The sequence below is a fragment of the Chrysochloris asiatica genome, unplaced genomic scaffold, assembly GCF_000296735.1.
Source record: "Chrysochloris asiatica unplaced genomic scaffold, ChrAsi1.0 scaffold00110, whole genome shotgun sequence".
Classification (NCBI taxonomy): domain Eukaryota; kingdom Metazoa; phylum Chordata; class Mammalia; order Afrosoricida; family Chrysochloridae; genus Chrysochloris; species Chrysochloris asiatica.
The window spans coordinates 7,644,276-7,662,397 of NW_006408628.1; the positions used below are offsets into that span (position 1 = coordinate 7,644,276).

At 50.0% G+C, this 18,122-nt stretch overlaps 1 protein-coding gene across 1 annotated transcript in view; it reads right to left on the bottom strand.

The window, feature by feature from the left end:
• Positions 1-3,255: 3,255 nt before the first annotated feature.
• The window catches only part of TNS1 (tensin 1), a 111,180-nt gene continuing 96,313 nt past the window's right edge, over positions 3,256-18,122 (bottom strand). Inside the window, exons 20-30 of the mRNA XM_006867799.1 lie at positions 15,451-15,971; positions 14,812-15,372; positions 11,986-12,072; positions 10,968-11,099; positions 10,322-10,414; positions 9,141-9,218; positions 7,115-7,186; positions 6,729-6,897; positions 5,829-5,897; positions 5,510-5,542; positions 3,256-3,400 (exon numbers count right to left, since the gene is read on the bottom strand). Coding sequence (XP_006867861.1) covers positions 3,256-3,400; positions 5,510-5,542; positions 5,829-5,897; positions 6,729-6,897; positions 7,115-7,186; positions 9,141-9,218; positions 10,322-10,414; positions 10,968-11,099; positions 11,986-12,072; positions 14,812-15,372; positions 15,451-15,971 — 1,960 coding nt within the window. The remainder of the gene's footprint in view (positions 3,401-5,509; positions 5,543-5,828; positions 5,898-6,728; positions 6,898-7,114; positions 7,187-9,140; positions 9,219-10,321; positions 10,415-10,967; positions 11,100-11,985; positions 12,073-14,811; positions 15,373-15,450; positions 15,972-18,122) is intronic.

The window sequence follows — 18,122 nt, forward strand, 5'->3', positions numbered from 1 at the left end:
AGTCCCTGACACCCTAGCAATCCCACCACCATCAGGGGAGGAGCAAAACTGGTAGGAAGTTCCTACAAGCCTTCCAGAGTTATTGGGGCAGAGCTCAGGTAAGGATGTGGGATCAAAAGGCCTTTCCCAAATCTAGGATATGAAACATCTGTCCCTCAAACACCAAGGGGCCAGGCTACTGTGATACCAAGGTGGAGCCGGGTGAGTCACCATGGAGGGTGATCAAACAACTTGTTTCCTCCCCCTTTCCCCTCTGGTGTCACCTCTGGGAACAGCCCCACGGCCCCACTGGACTTCCCTGCTTGCTGAATCAGAGTGATGTGGCTTCCCTGTCCTCTTACTTCCAGGCACCATATAGATTGGCTGTGGCGAGGTCCCAGGCCTGCCTCAGAGACCTTGCTGGACACAGAAGAACATGATGGGCAGCACTGGGGCCTGGGCCTGCCTGGAGGTCTGCAAGCAGGTTACCATGTTCCTCTTGTTTTTATCAACTTTTCCCAGACCATTTCCCACCCAGCCCATTCTAAAGACCAGATGACACTCTCCTGGTTGACAAACAGGTTCAACAATAAACAACAGCAAATGAGGGGAAAGATACGCATTTACAAAACAACAGTAATGATTATGAAAAGTGCTTTCTTTGAAAGGAAGTCTTTGGCAAGAATATATTGCGTGCTGTGTGTGGTGTTGGTGGAGTGTGCACATGGGTATACAAGCCCACCTGTGTGAGACAGTCTCCATCATGGGTGACTTCCCCACCAGTGTCTGACCCTGAGGGGCTCTGGAAAAGTCACGCTAATGGAGAGATACCATCAAAATCAGGAATCTCAAACTGTTCTAAACCAGCTCCTACCAGAGGTGAGCTGGGAGTGAGGTGACAAGTTTCAAACACTGGCCTGGGGGGCCTTCCCACAGGGTCACACATAGCTCAGGCCTTGGAAGTGGGTTACTGGTGTGCAGTGGATATGTGGGGAAGCAGAGTGAAGGCTGACCCCAGACTCAGTCCCAGGCCTGATGCTCTGTCCAGAAGACGAGGAGAGCCCCCTGGGCTGCTCAGTGGGAAATCATGATTTGTACAAAGAAAGGGATGGGGGAACATCCCCCTCTATATTGGATGGGGGTTGGGGTGATCTAAGGACTGAGGAAAGGGGAGAATCCAGGTATCGAGCATGAATGTCTCAGAAGGAAGGTAAGTCTAGAGAAACCTCAGCCACCTAGCCCAGGGGTCCACTCTTCAGGAAGTCCCTGATCCCCAGCATCTTCAGACACTCTCCTTTCCAACTCCCTGAAACTGAATGTCCACACAGATGCAGCTTCTTGGAGGAGAAATTATACAAAAGACCCATGCATCATCATGACTGCCACTCACACCCCAAGTCCTTCCCATGTTCGTACGCTCCCTTTAGCCTTGGTGAGGGGGCCAACTTCCCAGACATCTCTGAGCACTGACTGCTGGGAAATTAAGGGCATGCCCCTCCCCTCTGAGCCTGGGGCAGAATCCAGGGAGGCCAAACCAAACCAGGGAAAGGAGGCTCCCAGTTGCTCCTACCTCTCAGGCATACATATCAAAAAAGATTAGGATAGTTTATGCCCACAGAGGCAATAAAGTAATATGGAAAAACAATAAATACTTCTTGTCAATTTACCTATTCTCTTTTTTTTTTTTTTCACTCTTTCTTAAATTTTATTAGCTTACAGATTCTGCCAGTATGTCTCATGTATATATTATATATATTTATATATCAGTACAATGCCTCTCTCTAAGGGACCCCATGGGCTTAAGAAACAACTCCAGAACAGAGGCTATGTGACTTCCATTCTGGCTTAAAGTCCTGGGATGGTTGACAGTGGGGTTCCCCATGGCCCAAATGATCCTAGGGCACTCTGATCTAAAGGCATGCCTTCTGTCCTCGGGTCCTTGGGCAGTTTGGCACTGCGGGGAAACCAAGGCAGAAGGAAGAAGAAAGAGGCTTTGGCATTGGAGGGTAGGCCACGTGGTGTAGAGCAGAAGTCCTAGGCCTCAACAGTTGTCACCCTGGCAGGCCCAGCCAGAGGGAGCCTACGACAGGTAGCCCCAAATCACGGAGTACAATGGTTCCGGGCTTCTCCTTTGGCTTCTGGAAGCAGGTTCCCCAGGATGAGGCTAAAATGGGGACCCTGCAGGGCAAAGTAAGAAGGTTCCACCCCCAGCACCCAAAAAGGCATCATGCAGGTAGCAAGTCTGAGATAAGGCTGGTTCTGGGCTGAGGGATGGGGATTAAGGCAGAGTCTAGGGAGCTGGTGGGTACAACCTGCCTACCTTCCTGCTGACCCATACACCAAGCAGAAGATGCCAGAGCCCAATGGATGCTGTTCCTGGTGCTCTCTTTCCCCAAAGCTATGGGCACACATCTCTGTCCCCTCAAGCCAAAGTCCACAGCCTTTTGGCCAAGGTAAAATAGGGGCAATGCTGCCAAAGTGTTCTCTGTAGAGTAGAGGGACTGGGGGCACCCATGGATGCTAGAGGGTAGGTGTGGGGACTAACTGAGACATCCCTGCAGATGAAGTCCTGCCCCCACACTATGCTGTTCTCTGGATTGGATGCACACATGAGCAAACACGGGTCGTGTCCATGTGGAGCTGTTTACACTTGGAGCTGATGTGGGAGCAGGGGGTGCGCACATACAGACACCTGCATGCACAAACACAGCACAGGCCAAGCCAGGGGGCCTGGGGAGGCTGCCAGTCTGAAATACTTCAAAATCGAAAAACGATAGTTGCTTGATGCTTGTGCTGGCTCTGGTGAGGCAACATACCCTCTGGGTGGTCACAAAAAGAGTCTCTCGGCTTGATTTCTCTTTGCAAAGCAAATGGGTTAGGGAGATGGTGATTTTCCAATTTCCCAAACACATGGGTCTAAAGGAGGCTTCTTCTACCTCCTTTGAGGAACTCCATCCTCAGGGGGGGTGGGGGTAGGGGTGAAGGGGAGGTTAGGTGGACCTGGTGAGTTTGGAAGGCTTTGGGTTTTTTTTCAGTTTCCATCGACCTAGGGGAATCTAAATTATTCTCCTCCATTTTTTTTCCTTTCTCTCTGTCTCCTCTCTCTCCCCCAACCCTCTGAAATACACGTTCCTCTCCCCATGTTGCACTTTCTTCTCTCCTTCACCAAAATTGGCCCAAAGTCCTCCTTCTGGATTCAAAGGTGGTCAAGATTCCTGGGTCCCCTCCCCACAAGTCCCATCCCCACTGCCCTGGCCCTGGGCAAGGGGTGAGGGCTCATCTCTTCTGGCCGGCATTCTGCATGACCTTAGAGACAAAGGTGACAATGGCGGAGGCAGGCTGGTTGGGGTCAAGCTCAGCGAAGAGGTGGCAGGCGTTGTCTGTGGTGCTGCCCTGCTTCCGAGCCACAAAGCCAAAGAGCCTACAGGGCGGGAAAAGGCACAGTGTGAGCGATGGGTGCAGAAAGCTCCTCTCCAAATCAACATCTCTCTCCCGCCTCCCCATGGCACCCTGAGAACCAGGATTTCAGGATGGCACTTAAGAGAATCTTCTCTCTATTTCACTGGCTAGAAAACCAAGTCCTGGAGACAGTGTCTCACATTGTCCCTGATGGGCAGAAACTGCCCTTTAAAGGGGACCGGAGGGGGTGGGGGGGTGGGAGGGATGGGGCAGAGGTAAACACAAGACTGGGTGAGGCAAAAAATAAAGTGTGGACATTCCTAGACGAGCTTCTTTTGGTCCACCCCAGTCCCACCCCTACCCGGCTGCTTGTACACGTACCAGCAAATGAATAAAACACTGTCTACCAGTCAAAAGGCTTGGCCTCCGCACACGCCACAAGGTCAGGGAGACAAAAGCCAGACAGTTCTCCTCACTGTTCCCCCCACACTTGCTACTCCTGTGCTCAACAGCTTTAAAGCCCAGAGGGCAGAAGAGGGCAGTGGACCCCCACACCTGTTCCTTCCCTGTCCCAAGCCTGGAGCCACCTAACATTCTCTCTTTACAAAACAGAGTTAAAAATATGAGCACAGAGAACAGAATGTGAGTTCAGGTCCCCTCCCAGCCAGCATGTTGCTAATTCGAGCAAGATGGGGAAATCAGGACAGCTGCAGATTCCAATGGAAACCCCTCTCCCTAGCATTGGGCCACAACAGCTAAAATTAGCCTAGGCGGGGCCAGCTCATGTGGTTGTACACACACGCATTCTCAGTACACACTCACACACTCTCTTGCACGTGCACACATGCTTGTACACTCACACATGCCAACACATACATGCTTACAAACACATGTTCACACATACACACACATGCTTGCACACACATATATGCTCATGCTCACACCCCCACATGTTCACATACATAAACATGCTCTCACACATGCCCACACATATATGTTCACACACATATGTGCTCACACTTACATGCATACTCACACACTCTCTCTCTCTCTCACACACACACACACACACACACACACACACACACAAAACCTTGTGCTTCCTAAAGCTCTATCCCCTCAACTATGTCTCAGGGCCTGGAAACAATAGGTCAAGTTCAAGGACTGCACCCTTCTCTTCCTTTCAAGGCTTGCTCAGTCCAGTGACACAGTGGAGGGGGGCAAAATCAGAGCGAGAACGTGGCTCTGAGCTCCCTTTGTGGAGACCCACTAATCCTGGCATGCCCAAAACATCACCTCTCTGCCCTCCTTGATGGTAAAGGCTCCCCTGGTGCCTAAGGCCAGTTCACCCACAGCAAATCCTCACTCCCCAAGGGCATGGAGGAGGGGATCATGCAATCCTGAGAAGGATGCCTCCTTAATTCTGTACCCAAGCTGTTTCACTTGTCTCACCCTGGTTCAGACTCTGAGCCCCCCTTAGCACCTCTCTCAGTCTCTCCCTGTTGCTTTGGCCCCCAACCTAGCAACATCTCTTCTGGAGGAAGTGCAACTGCAGAGCAGCACCTAACCAAGAAGAACGGCTACTTTTATCCCTGACCCCTCACAGGGCCCAGGGATGAGGGGGCATGAGCACCCTACATCCAACACAAGGACACAGGAGATGCAGAGAGGCCTCCGGGGCCATGTGCCAAATGGCTCTGTGACCGCAGGGGAAGGCTGAGGCAGACTTAGCACCAGCTCTGTGATGACTGCACACCTCAGTCCACCCCTTCAGCTCAGCACTAGCTCCGTAGATGACTTCAGGACCCCACTGTTCACCATCAGTTCAGAGCACTCTTGACTGAAGTGACTTCACTGTAGCCTCCCACACCGTCCTCTTTCAATCTCCGCTCTCTCACATCTTCACTCTACAGGAGCCAGCTGTCTGCCAGCTGTGCTGCTCCTCCCCCTAAACAGTCTCTCCTCTAGTGCCACGCCCATTTCTACCTGCCCAATGGGTCCTGTCCAAAACTGAGTTACCTTGCTGTCCTTCCTCTAGCCCCTACTTCCAGATTCTAAACCCACCCTCTGAAACCCCTCCCTAAAAGTGAAAAGTCTGGTCAACTAGGGGAGGGGCTGGAGCCACACTTACTTTGCAGGGACACCTCCCTCCGCTTTCATCCACCTGTGGAGAGACAGATGATGGCACCAAGTAAACCATGTCCCTTCTTCCCCAAGCCCACTCCCATCCACACCCAGACCATCTGGGGGACAGCAGAGGAGCTCTCATTCTAGGGGTCAGAGACATAGCAGAGGGGACATCTGCGTATTTGTGCAGGACAAGGCTCCCAGGGAGGACATCAGCACAGCTACTGACATTCCCACAGACACAGGGAGAGCGCCAGCCTCCAGCCACGTACACACACTTCAGTATAGACAGCTAGGTGCAAGGGAGGGGTCTACAGACTTACTTTCTATCCTGTGGATCCAGGGCACAGAAAGTCACAGTGTTGAGGGGATAATGTCGTCTGAAGAAGAGCCTGTAGTGCAGACAGAAGGTAGAGAATGAATGTTTAAGTGAGAACTTCCCCCAACTTCTATCTGCAGGTCAGGCCACCTTTCCACTGTCTGTAACAGACATGGGTTGCCATAGCCTTTGCTTACTTCTATGATGTTCCACAACCTTGTCTGTGGGAGCAAGATGGCCTGAGCCGTTCACACTGGGGACATAAGCAATGCACAGGGAAAAAACAAATTCCATATAGAAACATCTCTAAATTTCTAGGGGCCAGGAAAGGAAGGAAAAAACTGGTACTGAGAAAGAGTAAGATATGAAGGGACACTGACAAGTAAGGGATGGACAGGAGGACACTGTGAGGAGAGGGTCTGAGGTGAAGAGTGAGAAGAGGGCCTGAGGTGAAGAGTGAGGAGAGGGTCTGAGATGAAGAGTGAGGTTCAACCTTTAGCCCACAGATTACCAAAGAAAAGGGGGATGGAGTGGAAGCTCCTAAAATGAAGGACCTTTTACGCCCACGACAGGGGCTCTTTGTTAAAAGATGGAAGGTATGAATGGATGGCTCAATGAATGGAGGGACAGAAGAAGGGTGGGTAGATGGGAGTGGATGAAGATAGGATTGCTGGATTAGTTGGTAAGTGGCAGGACAAGTGGATGGATGGATGAGTAGATGGATGCATGTATGAAGGTGGATGGAAGATGGATGAATGGGTAGATGGAGGACACAAATTAATTGGTAAATGGATGAGTACATGTAGGGATGGAGGGATAGATGGGTATAAGGAAGTAGGAGAGGAAGGGATAGATGGATGATAGAAAGGAAAGCCCAACACAGATGCAGGTAGAAGATTCTTACTTTCTCTGGTTGTCAGTCAGTGTGATTCCCTGGGCTGAGACTTTGAAGTGAACAATGGTAGCCGCTGGTGTAGGGTCAGCAGCCAGTGTCTCAGAAGTAGCTTTGGAGATGGCCTGTGGCCCCGTGAGTGACTCCATGTCCACAGAGTTGACGAACAGCACATTGCAAGCTGGAAGAAACCCCACCAAGAAGTCATGGTGGGGACCAAGCCCTAGGTCCACTCTTCAGGGAGTCAACTTCAGGTCAGCCTTGAGCCAAGGCATGGAAATATGGTCTGCCCAAAGGAATCTGGGTCTGGGAGAGACATCTAGCCTACATATGCAGGAGGACGGGGAAGGAAGGAGCAAAGGGCCTGGGCAGGGATCCAGCCCCCAGTGGTCACTCACCTGCCCCTTGCTTTAGCAGGTCAGTGGTTGAATTGGCAGAGCCCGAGCTATCTTTCAATTCATCTGTGGGGTCTGAGACAAGAATTCAGGTGGAAATTAAAACTCTGAGCTTGAAAGAGACACAAGCTTAGTTGGGCCTGAGGCGAGCAATGCAAAGTACCCCAGGCAGCTCAGCAAATCCTTTCTATGACAGATTCTGCCTTTAATAACAGAGCACGCTGTTCGTGTTCAACGACAGCTCTCAGCATTCAGCCCCCAGGTTAACTGCTTTGGGTTCTAGCAGAACTGAGTACCTGTAAAGTGGAGATGATCATAATACAGTGCTTAGCCCAGTGCTTGCCATAAAACAAGCCTTCAAATGGCATTGTTGTTGTCATTGTGACTCTGCCTTGATAATGGAGAACAATAATGATCCAGATTCACTAAAGCACGCATGCGTGCCGCAAAAGGACTACTCCATACCAATAAGAATTGAGTATTACTCATACTACTGGTGTTCAGGCTTTGATGTAAAGGGTTTGTTAAAATGTTGGCTGTCGAGTCCCACCCCCAGAGTTTCGGGTTAGATGGGACCTGAGAATTTGCATTTCTAACAATTCCAAGATGAAGCTATTACTGCTGGTCTGGGGAACCACACTTTGAAAGCTACTGGTCTATACAATTTAAATATCACACCATTTTACAATTGTTGAACTACTATGATAAACGGAATAGAAAAATAATTGAATTCGAATCTGCACTGTGTAGTCAACAATGCTATTTAAGTTTTTCTTTAATTTGAACTTTTAAGTTACTAACATTGGTCAATTATTAATAATTCAATGAATCAAATTATTTTTATTAAAACATATTTTTAATAAAGAATTAATTCAATTTATCCAAATTGAAACTGTCAAGTAACATTGAAAGTTAGATGTGTGGTAGGCCAGCAGCTCCAAGAGAGACTGGAAGAGAGTCCAAGGGGCAGATCTGAAGACCCTATTATTGAACAAACCATGTAAGGCAGAGTTACCCCGGTTCCCAGATCCTAGACCAAGTTCAGGGCCAGGCACTATCATCTTCACATGAGCCTGGGATTCTTGGGGGCTAAAGGATAGCAGCCTGTACTATGAAGAGCTTGTGAACTCCATCCACCATCCTCCAGGGTTGAAACAACTCTATGAAAGAAGCTAAAATTTCCCCCAGCCCCAATGACTCACTCAAACTTTTGTCCTGTATGTGGTGATGCTCTTGGGTTCTATTCAGATTAAAGAGAACTTACTGTTCCTCACGACTCAACCTCCCTCAGTCAGCCACACAGACTAGACACTCCAGACCCCACCCATCCCTTCATCTATGCAGAGCTAAGCCAGCTATTGGTCTAAAAGATCCCTCAAAGGCACTCTTGCCGGTTCATTCAGGCCAACCCTTGAGAACACTGTTGTTGCATTTGTTAAGTGCTGTGGAGTCAGTTCTGACTCATAGTGACCCTGGAGTGGAGCTGTAGGATCAGCACTGGACTTCGAAACACAGGGTCAGCAGTTCAAACCTACCAACTGTTCCTCGGAAATCCTCTGCAGAGTCAGAACCAACTCGATGGCATAGTAACAGCAGCAACAAATCTTTGTGGGAGCAGAATGTAGATGTCCAGGACCGAAATCAGCCTTTCACCTCCTTCCCTCCATCTTCCCGGCTGGCTGCCCACCTCATCCTCCTTGTGTTGTCCTCCCATGACTGTCTTCTCTTCCATAACCCCCCTGGGGCGAGACTTAGTCTAAGGACTCATTGTGAATTTCTTGAAGCCTCCAAAGAATTTTCCAGAACAATCTGGCAAGTCAATTATGTATATTCCTGGAGTTAATTTTCTTAATTAATTTCTCTTTCTTCTTTATTAGGAAATAAAAAAGGAGAGAGGTTTTGCCTTTCCTGACATTGGCAAAATGACCCAATAGACCTGGCCCACGTTTCAAGGTGACTGGCAGGGCTGAGACATGGAAGGAGGCCAGTTCAAGACTCATATGGTGAGCAAGGAGGCTCACGTTCCTACCTCGGTTTGGAATGACCAGTTTACAGGGCAGAGCCAATGGGATGATGGAGTGCTGGTAGACCAGGGCAGATAGAGATCCTGCAGAGAGAAAGAAACAGCACATCAGGCCCCTCCTATATGTAATCTTCTGTTTTTCTATTACCTTGCTCTCATCCACCAATAAAGCTGAAAATCCACCCCTCATTTTTTTTTTTTTGTCTTGCAAGGTCTAAGGGAGAAGGGAAGGAGCTCTGTTAGTGTAGTGGTTACGAGTCGGGCTGCCATGCCAACCTCAAGGTCAGCAGTTCGAAACTACCAGTGGTTCCATGGAAGAAAGATGAGGCATTCTGCTCCCGTAAAGAGTTACAGCCTCAGAAACCCTGTGTGGGGTCGCTATGAGTCAGAACTGACTCCACGGTACTTAACAACAACAACAAGGGTGAAGGGAGCTCTGGTAGCATCCATAGTGGTTACGGATCAGGCTGCGAACCTTAAGGTCAGCAGTTCAAAACTACCAACTGTTCCATGGGAGAAAGGTGAGGCTTTCTGTTCCCGTAAAGATTTACAGCCTCGGAAATCCTGTATAGGGTCGCTGTGAGTCAGAACCGACTCCACGGCACATAACCACCACCACCACAAGGGAGTAGATTCCAATGGCTCATTCTTGCAGTCTTAAAGATAACTACCAACTTTCCTTTGTCGAAAGTTCCTGCTAACATCTCTCTAACCTAAATCCCCTCCAGTTTTACGGTCCTTCTCAGGACAGCTCAATTGAAATATCAGGGGGCTCTGAGGCCATAGAATTGGGGGATCAAGTCCTACTTCAGTCACTTACTCTTTACATGCATTTGGTAAGTCTAACTTCCATGAACCTTAGTTTCCTCATTTGGGAAATGTGGGCAATGACACCCACCATGCAAAGTAGTTGTGAAGATCAGAACTAACACAAGGTACCTAAACAGTGACTTCCGCAGAGTAGGTGCTGAATGGGGGCAGCTACTCAGTGATAATGTTATCCAGTTGAAAGGAATTCACAGAGGTAAGGAAGTCACTTCATTTTCTGTTCAATGCTCATTACAAGACAAGGGGGCTGGGCAGAGCCTGCAGTGGGAGGAACTTGGGGGTCAGAGTCCTGGAGGAATCCAGAACAAGCCTGAGCCTTTGGGGCCAACTCTGGAGACAGTGGCAAGGTGAACGCTTACCGAAGTTTGGCTCATTGGGGCATCCCTTGAGCTTGACTCCTCTGGGACCGGTCTCAATCAGGAAATGCCTCACCAGCTCATGGGTCATGTCTCCTGGGATGAAGAGAAAGAAATGCATATTCATCACTTCTCAAAGTGTCCTTCTACCTCTTCCCAAGAACGCTTCATATTGTTGCTGTTGTTAAGTTCTGTCGAGTCCGTGCCGACTTATAAAGGGTTTTCTGAGAAAGACCCTGTAAAGGGTTTCTGAGGAGCGGCTAGTGGGCTTGTACTGTGGAGTTTGTGGTTCTCAATCCAGTATTGATTCTACAGTGCCACACCAGGAGTCCAAGAGTGCTTCATAACTTCCCCAATATGCAGGGCTAAGAAAAGAGAAAAGGCTCTGGAACAAATATGTGAGAATGCTCTAGAATGAATCCTCCCAGCTCACCCCTCATGGAAACCTAACCACAGAGAGCTGGTAACCCCCATGTCCCATTCTCTGCCCCCAACCATCATTGAACCCAAGCCTTGCTCTGTTGAAGAGTCTAACGTGGCAGGGACCAGCTCTGGTAAGATAGTCCCTCTGGGTCCTTCCAGCATCTCAGGCTTGAAGATTGAACAGACGACCTAGTTCTGAGGGCAACACTCTTAAAGACGATGCTACCTTTTTTATTCTGTTGCATGATGGTTGGAGGGGGAGAAGACACTTTCATGGCCAGCCCGTATGCTCCTCGGAAGGAATGACTGTCGCGGATGATGAAGGCCCCTGGTTCCTGGTCCTTAAGGAGTGCAATGGCTGCATTGGGGAGAGATGAAGAGAGGGAGGCAAGAAGTTAAATGACACTGGATTTACTTAGGTCCCCCCGCATTCATTCTTGGTGAAACGACTTCTTTAACATTAGAATTTAAATATTCTCAAAGATCCTCCAGGAGTTCCTGGGTTGTGAAAACAGTTAACAGACTCAGCACTGCTAACCAAAAGGTTGGAGATTCAAATCTACCCAGAAGAACCTTGGAAGAAAGATCTGGTGATCTGCTTTCAAAAACCAGCCATTGAAAGCTGTATGGAACACAGTTCTACTATGGCACACTTAGAGGTTGCTGTGAGTCGGATTCAGCTGTGAAGAATCCTCCTACGCTAGTGATCAGCAAACCTTTTCTGTTAAGGGCAGTAACATGCTAGGAATTGTGGGTTATGTAGTGTCTACTGCACTTACTCAGATCTGCCACTGCACTGTGAAAGCAAACATCAGCAATGCATAAATAAATGGGTGTGCTGGTGTGCCCACAAAATGGTATTGACAAAACTAGGCAGGGTCTGCCTTTGCCACTTGGTTGGGCCATGGTTGCTGACCCCTGTCCTAGACTCACAGACTTCCTCTGGGAGCTTGAAGGAGGTTTCATCTCTCATCTCCTCATCCCAACATCTCCTGCTTTATGAAAACCAAGAGTTAACACTTCTGTTTTTAAGGATCCCTCAAAGGGTCATCTGCTATCACTGACTGCTATCCCATATTGCACTGTGGGAAGGTGTTGGTTGCTGTCTGACTTTTGCCCTACTACAAGAAGGAATGGGGGTCTTCTCTGGTTTGTGCTCCTTGCCCAGGGAGGACCTGTACCTAGGCAGCAGCAGCCAGCTGTGCTGCGAGTGTCCACTGGGCCCAGTGCAACCTAACACTTACCCTGCTCTCGTGAGATCTCAGGCTTGTACCAATACTTGGAAGTGTCCTGAACAAACTTCACTTTAGCCCGCGTCTCAGGGCTGTTGTCTAAAAGAGAAAGAGAGGAAAAGAAAGTGATACTCCTCCGTCATCCCCAGAACAAAGCAAGAAGGGACCTGGACTGCCCTCACAACCACACTGTGTCTTCAGGAAGGAGGGGCCTCCATCACTGAGATCACTGAGCTGTTCTCTTGTTGAAAGGCCTAGCACAGCATTCGCACTGAGCCAACTGAAGATCCTTCCTCCACCCTATCTCCCCCTTTCCCTTGAAGATTCTGACTTCCTCTAGCTTCTTTCCCATGAGCTAAAGCACCCACCACCTAACCCCTTTCTTCATAAGCTCAACTTTCCAGCACTATCGGAACAACCTTGAGGTTACAGAAGGAAGCATCATTCATACTCCCAAAGATGCATTTCTGACACCTTCTCCCCAGAGCTCATCCTCCAGCTGGGCAGTCCACACTCTGAATCACATAGGGCAAAGAATCAAAAGGCTCAGTTACAAGTTAAAGACTCTCAAGTGTGTGCCATGGCAAATCCCCATCCCCAGACCCTCTGGAGATTACAGACATTTTCATAGGTTCTGGATGGAAGCCTGAAGAACATCCAGTCCAACTACCTATTTTACAAATGAGAATAGGGAGGATCAGGAAGGGGAAGTGAGTCTCCCCAAGTCACACAGATGTTTAACAAAAAGGTTCTAGTAAGACCTTCCTAGATAAGAAGAGCCTGGCAGTCAGTTCAGGATTACTTCTACCAAACCTTCCTGTTCAGATATTAAGATGTGTGGCTCTAACTCTCCAACTCTTTCTTCATCTTTTGATATTAAGCAAAGCAAAAGAAAAGAAAGAGGAAGAAGGATTTTTCCTTCTTCAGAGAGCACGGGAGCACGGGAGCAGTGGTAAAAATGCTGTAGGAGAAAAGTTGTAGACACAGGTTGTGTTTCCAGTAATGTGTTGATTTCAACTTGGGATTTAGTGCTGTAGGATAAGCATTGGACTGCTAATCAGAAGGTCGGCAGTTTAAACCCACCAGTCACTCCTCAGAAACCCTATACAGGGCTGCTATAAGTTGGAAGTGGCTTGATGGCACTTAACAACAAAGACTTCTGGGAAGTAACCCTGGTGGTTAAACACTTAGTTGGTAATCAGAAGGCTTGAACCCATGAGCTGCTATGCTGTGGGAGAAAAGTGGAGTAGTATGCTTCTCTAATGCCTTATAGCCTTAGGGGTCCTATGGGACCCTCCCACTCAGTCCTGTATGGTCACTGTGAGTCAGAATTCACTGGAAGGATAGTAATGAGTTTGCTGTTTGGGAGTTAGATTTCAGACATGGACAGTGAGGGGTAGAGCAGCATCCTTTCCTGGCAGAGGGCACTGCAGCTGGCCGCTGGACTAGGCTGCTGGACCCTGTGAGTCATGCATGCTGCGTGTGGCTCTGCTCTGAAGCCCCCAGACCCCGCGGCTGCTCTGGGCTGCTTAATGAGCTGCCAGAGGCAGCTACAGTCCCATGTGCCTTCCTGTGTTGATTCTAGGGCTATTTTAAGCAGGGAAGATGGTGGGAAACAGGAAGTACTCCAACAACTCAACGTTCAACATCCTCCAAGGAGAAGAGCTGGGACCAGATGTCCCTGGTGGGTGACAGGATGCAGGGGTGTGCCAGGTCACTGTAAGTGTCCCAGCTTGGCAGACTTAGGGCAGGAGTTGATAGGGGCAGACGGAAAATCTGGGCAGCTGGGGTCCATCCCAGGCTCCCTGAAGCATTCTGAATTGCCTTGAATGTCCCAGGGCCGAGTCAGGTTGGAAGTGTAATTGAGAAGATACAAATCTGCTGAGGCCTGGACTCTGAGTTAGAAATGAGCTCTCTCCGTGGAAACAAAGATGCAAGTTCTGGAGAAGAGTGATGGATTCACTGGGCAAGGCTGCGTTGGCTTCGTTAAAGCCAGGAGGGTAGAAAGTAGATTCCAATGAAAATGTCTGACTTGTGGTCTGGGTCCCTATCACAACTGGCTGCCACATCTATTATGAAGGGGTGTGAGCACAACGAGGACCCAAAAAAAGTGCTCTGTAACTTGGTCAGTTTTGGAGATCCAGGCTTGGAAGTTAGCTTTTCATGGCGACACTAAATCACAGTAACTTTCAAGATATGAAATTTGATCATGACAACTTCAATCATGTGTTATGAGCGCTAGTTTTAGATGGGCTTGGATTGGAATCTAAGCTCTACCACTCACCAGCTGTAAGACCCTTGACAAATATCTGAGCCTTCCTAAGTCTCAGTTTGCTCAAATGCAAAATAGGGCGATAAAATCTACTTTATCAGTTGGCCATAAACATGAAATGAGATAGCAAAGACCCAGAACATAATCCATGCTCAATAAATGGTGGTGGGAAGGATGATAATACTAGCAATACTAAGGAATCCTGGTGTGGTGCTGGAGGATAGGCACAGGGTCATAAAGTCAGTTTGAACCACAAGGTCCGCAGTTCAAACTCACCAGCCGCTCCATGGAAACCCTATATGGAACCAATTTGACACCAGTGAACAACAACATGATGATGATCATCATCATCTGTACCTTCACCTGCATCATTGCCCCCAATAGCACATTTGCCTTGAGGAAACTCCCATTATATAGGAAACTGAGGCTCAGAGGTCACAGGTCCACCCAAGGGGACCACCAAGGGAATACCAGAACAGGGACCTGGGCAGATGCCACGACTCTCAGACTTAATTTGCCAACTAGAGCATCAGCAGAAGGATGGAGATGGAAGGGGAGAGGCCCACCTGGCATGGAATACTTGGAGAAGTCAGGCAGAGTGTGGGAGAAGGAGACTGTGCTGCCCCCACTGGGACTGGACATGCCACTGGCCATGGGTGAGGAGGACACCTTCCCGTTGATGGTGGCGTAGTTGGGGAGGCTCCCTGCCCGGTCTCCCACTGACATCCTCCGCTTCTCTGGCAAGGCTGGTGTCGGGCTCCCTTGCCTGAAGGCTGCTGAATCTGGCGACGGGGAGGTGGTAGGGCTGCTCAGGCCCGGGTAGTAGGCAGGAGAGACAGGAAAGGAGGGTGTGGAGGGAGCCTGGTAGCCAGATGAACTGCTCTGCCTAGACAACGTAGGTCTCCGGTCGTCAGGGGTGGAGTAGCCTCCATAGGCCACATGTCGGTCCAAGCTAGGGCTGCCAGGAACTACAGAACCCGACCCTCCCAGGTGACGGCCCAGACTGGGGCTGCCAGGGCTTCCTACTGAATTGCCATGGAGACTGGAGGCCAGGTTGCTTTGGTGGGCCCCAGCGTGCCGGCCTAGGCTAGGGCTCCCCGGAGTGGTCACTGCAGTCCCATGGAAGCCTGTGGCCTGGGGGCCTCCTGCTGGGTGTCGGCCCAGATTGGGACTTCCTAGAGTGGTCACCGAATTGCCTTGGAAGCCTGAGGCCTGGGGGGTCCCTGCTGGGTGCCGGGACAGGTTGGGGCTCCCTGGAGTGGTCGCTGCACTGCTCTGGGGACTAGAGACCATGCCACCGTGGAAACCAGTTCCTGTATTCCCATGGGGACCCATCACCTGGCGGTGACTCAGACTGGGGCTACTGGGGGCAGCCATGCTGGGGTTGGTAGCACGCCGGCCAAAGCCAGGACTAGGGGGAGTATTGGTGCCCACTGTCCTGTGGCGTGACTGAGGGCTTCCAGGCACTGTGTGGATGCCGGGCACACTGAACTGAGGCCGGGTCTGGCTTTCCGGAGACGAGTTGAACTGCTGGAGAGAGTAGTCAGGGCTGCTGTAGCTGCTACCCACTGTCGGGAGAGGAGAAGAGCTCGGGTAGCTATGCTGGGCTGAAGGGCTGGGCTGCCCTAAGCTTCCAGAACGGAAACCAGAATCCAACAGAGGCTGGGTGGGTGTCCGAGGGCCCTGCTCACTGCTCTCCCCTGATGGAAAACTCCCCACGGAAGTGCTGGAGAGAGAAGGCAGATTGAGTGGTCAGTGGATGGCATTTAATGAAGCAATGAAGAGTAGATTTCCCCAGAGCACTTGGCCCCTCCCTCCCACCACTAACACCTCCCACCTCTCATACCAGTAACTACCAGCCAAGCACAGCATCATCTTGGGCCTTTACACAGAGCAAGCCCACAAGGTGGACATTATCTTCCTCATTTGACAGAAGAAACTGAGGTGCAGAGAGATTAAGCAACATGCTCAGGAGCACACAGCCCATAAAAGATGGCTGAGGTTTCAGCTCCACTAGGTCTGATTCCTAAACCCGTGTTGTTTCACGACATTCTCAGCATCACAGAAACGGAACATCAGGGAGGGGTCAGACCATCTGGGTCCTGATCCTACTAGGAGTAACCCCATTTTTACTCAATTTCCGCTGTTGTCATAACACTATCCTTAAACATTATCAGCTTCTAGCACTTTAGAATGCTAAAGTAGAGGCACCAAAAGCAAAAATCAAGGAATCGAGCTGTGTGTAGGGGAGGGGAGCTCAAATAAGGATGTTTCCACTCATTACAAGTTGGAATTTCTAGCCATTGGATCTGGCCACTAATGGTGTAAGCGTCATGGCCCATTTCTGAGGCTCCCATCACTAGAAGTTACGCAGAAGCGGACAGACATCTTGACCCGGATGATTAGCAGGCAATTTCCTCTACTGAGGAGTTAGATCAGGTGAGCTTAGAGGTCACTCTCAATCTAAGATTCTGATGAAATTCAGTTCAGAGGAGACTGTGCCTGGAAGAATAGCCACCAGAAAGGTTCTCCTCTGGAGATTAATTAGGACAAGTTCCCACGGAGGACTGCAATACAACACAGTGGTCTGGGAGCTGGGACACATGGATTCCACTTGTTAACGTTGTCCCAGGTGGACAAATGAGAGGACTGGATTGTTGTTGTTAAGTGCCATTGAGTCTGTTCTAACTCATAACGATCCTGTAGAGGATTTCCAAGGAGCAACTGGGTTTGAACCTCTAACCTGTGGTTAGCAGTACAGTGCTGATCCTACAGCACCACACCAGGCCCAAACCTTTATCCATTGATGACATGGCAGGGGAGGGACAGAGCTGATATGGACTTTGGGTAGCAGCAGCTTCAGGGAGGCAGCAGACAGACGAGACCCCAGGAGCCATGTGGACAGGTAGTTTATAGACAAGGGTCTCGCTCAGGGCCTAGCTGGGTAAGCTTGGGTTCTCTGGGTGATCTGAAGTTTGGGAAGCTGGGTACTATTGGGTCAGGGGAAAGTGAAGAGCAGGGAGAACGTCAGGGCCAGAACAAAGTCTACTTGGCACTTCAGAGAGGGGGGCCAGAGTGGAACACCATTTCCTGGTGTAGAACACACTGGACTCTGAGACATGGAGCTAGAGCCGGATGCATCAGGCTGAGCAGGGCAGAGGTTAGGCTGGGGGGAGGGGGGTTGGGGGGGGTTGGAGGAGGGAGGCGGGAGGTGGGAGGTGGTGTGAGGACAGAGACACTGAAATGAAGTTCTGGGAAATTAATTCCAGAGAAAAAAACACTAGCTTCCTGAGTCCTAACAAGAGTCAACACTATAGCAAGAGAAATTTGGGTGAGAAAAATGAAGAACTTCCTAACCCCAGGGGTCACTGAGCATCAGTAATGGGGGGCTGGACAAGTTGGGAAAATCCCCTTCCCTCTGCCCAGACCTGAACCTCCTGAAACATGGAGGCACCACCTGCCCTGGCAAGAGGCTGGGTGAGGGGGCCAGGTGAGCTGGGAGATGCATATGTGGCTTAAGGTTGCAGTACTCATAGACTCTCAGGGAAAAGCACCTTTGTGCACCCTGTCACCCAGGTCCCTCCCACCGGGACCAATTTAGGGTCTACAGGCAACTCAGGCCACTGGGCTTGGCCTGTGGGAATGCAAAGAAGGAGGCAACTGGAGACTTTCCCAGGCTTCCAGGTCCCATAGGGGCTTTGGCTAGGGAAGGGAGTAGGCAGTGGGGCCAGGGCAAATTAACCTGCTCCTCCTTCCACACTGGTACCCTGCACCATCCTGAGCTGACTGCCACTTTCCTATGCCATCTTCCCCTCTCCTAAAGCCTTCATGCTTCCAACTATTCCAGTCAAACAGCTTCTCACTGCACCCCAAATAT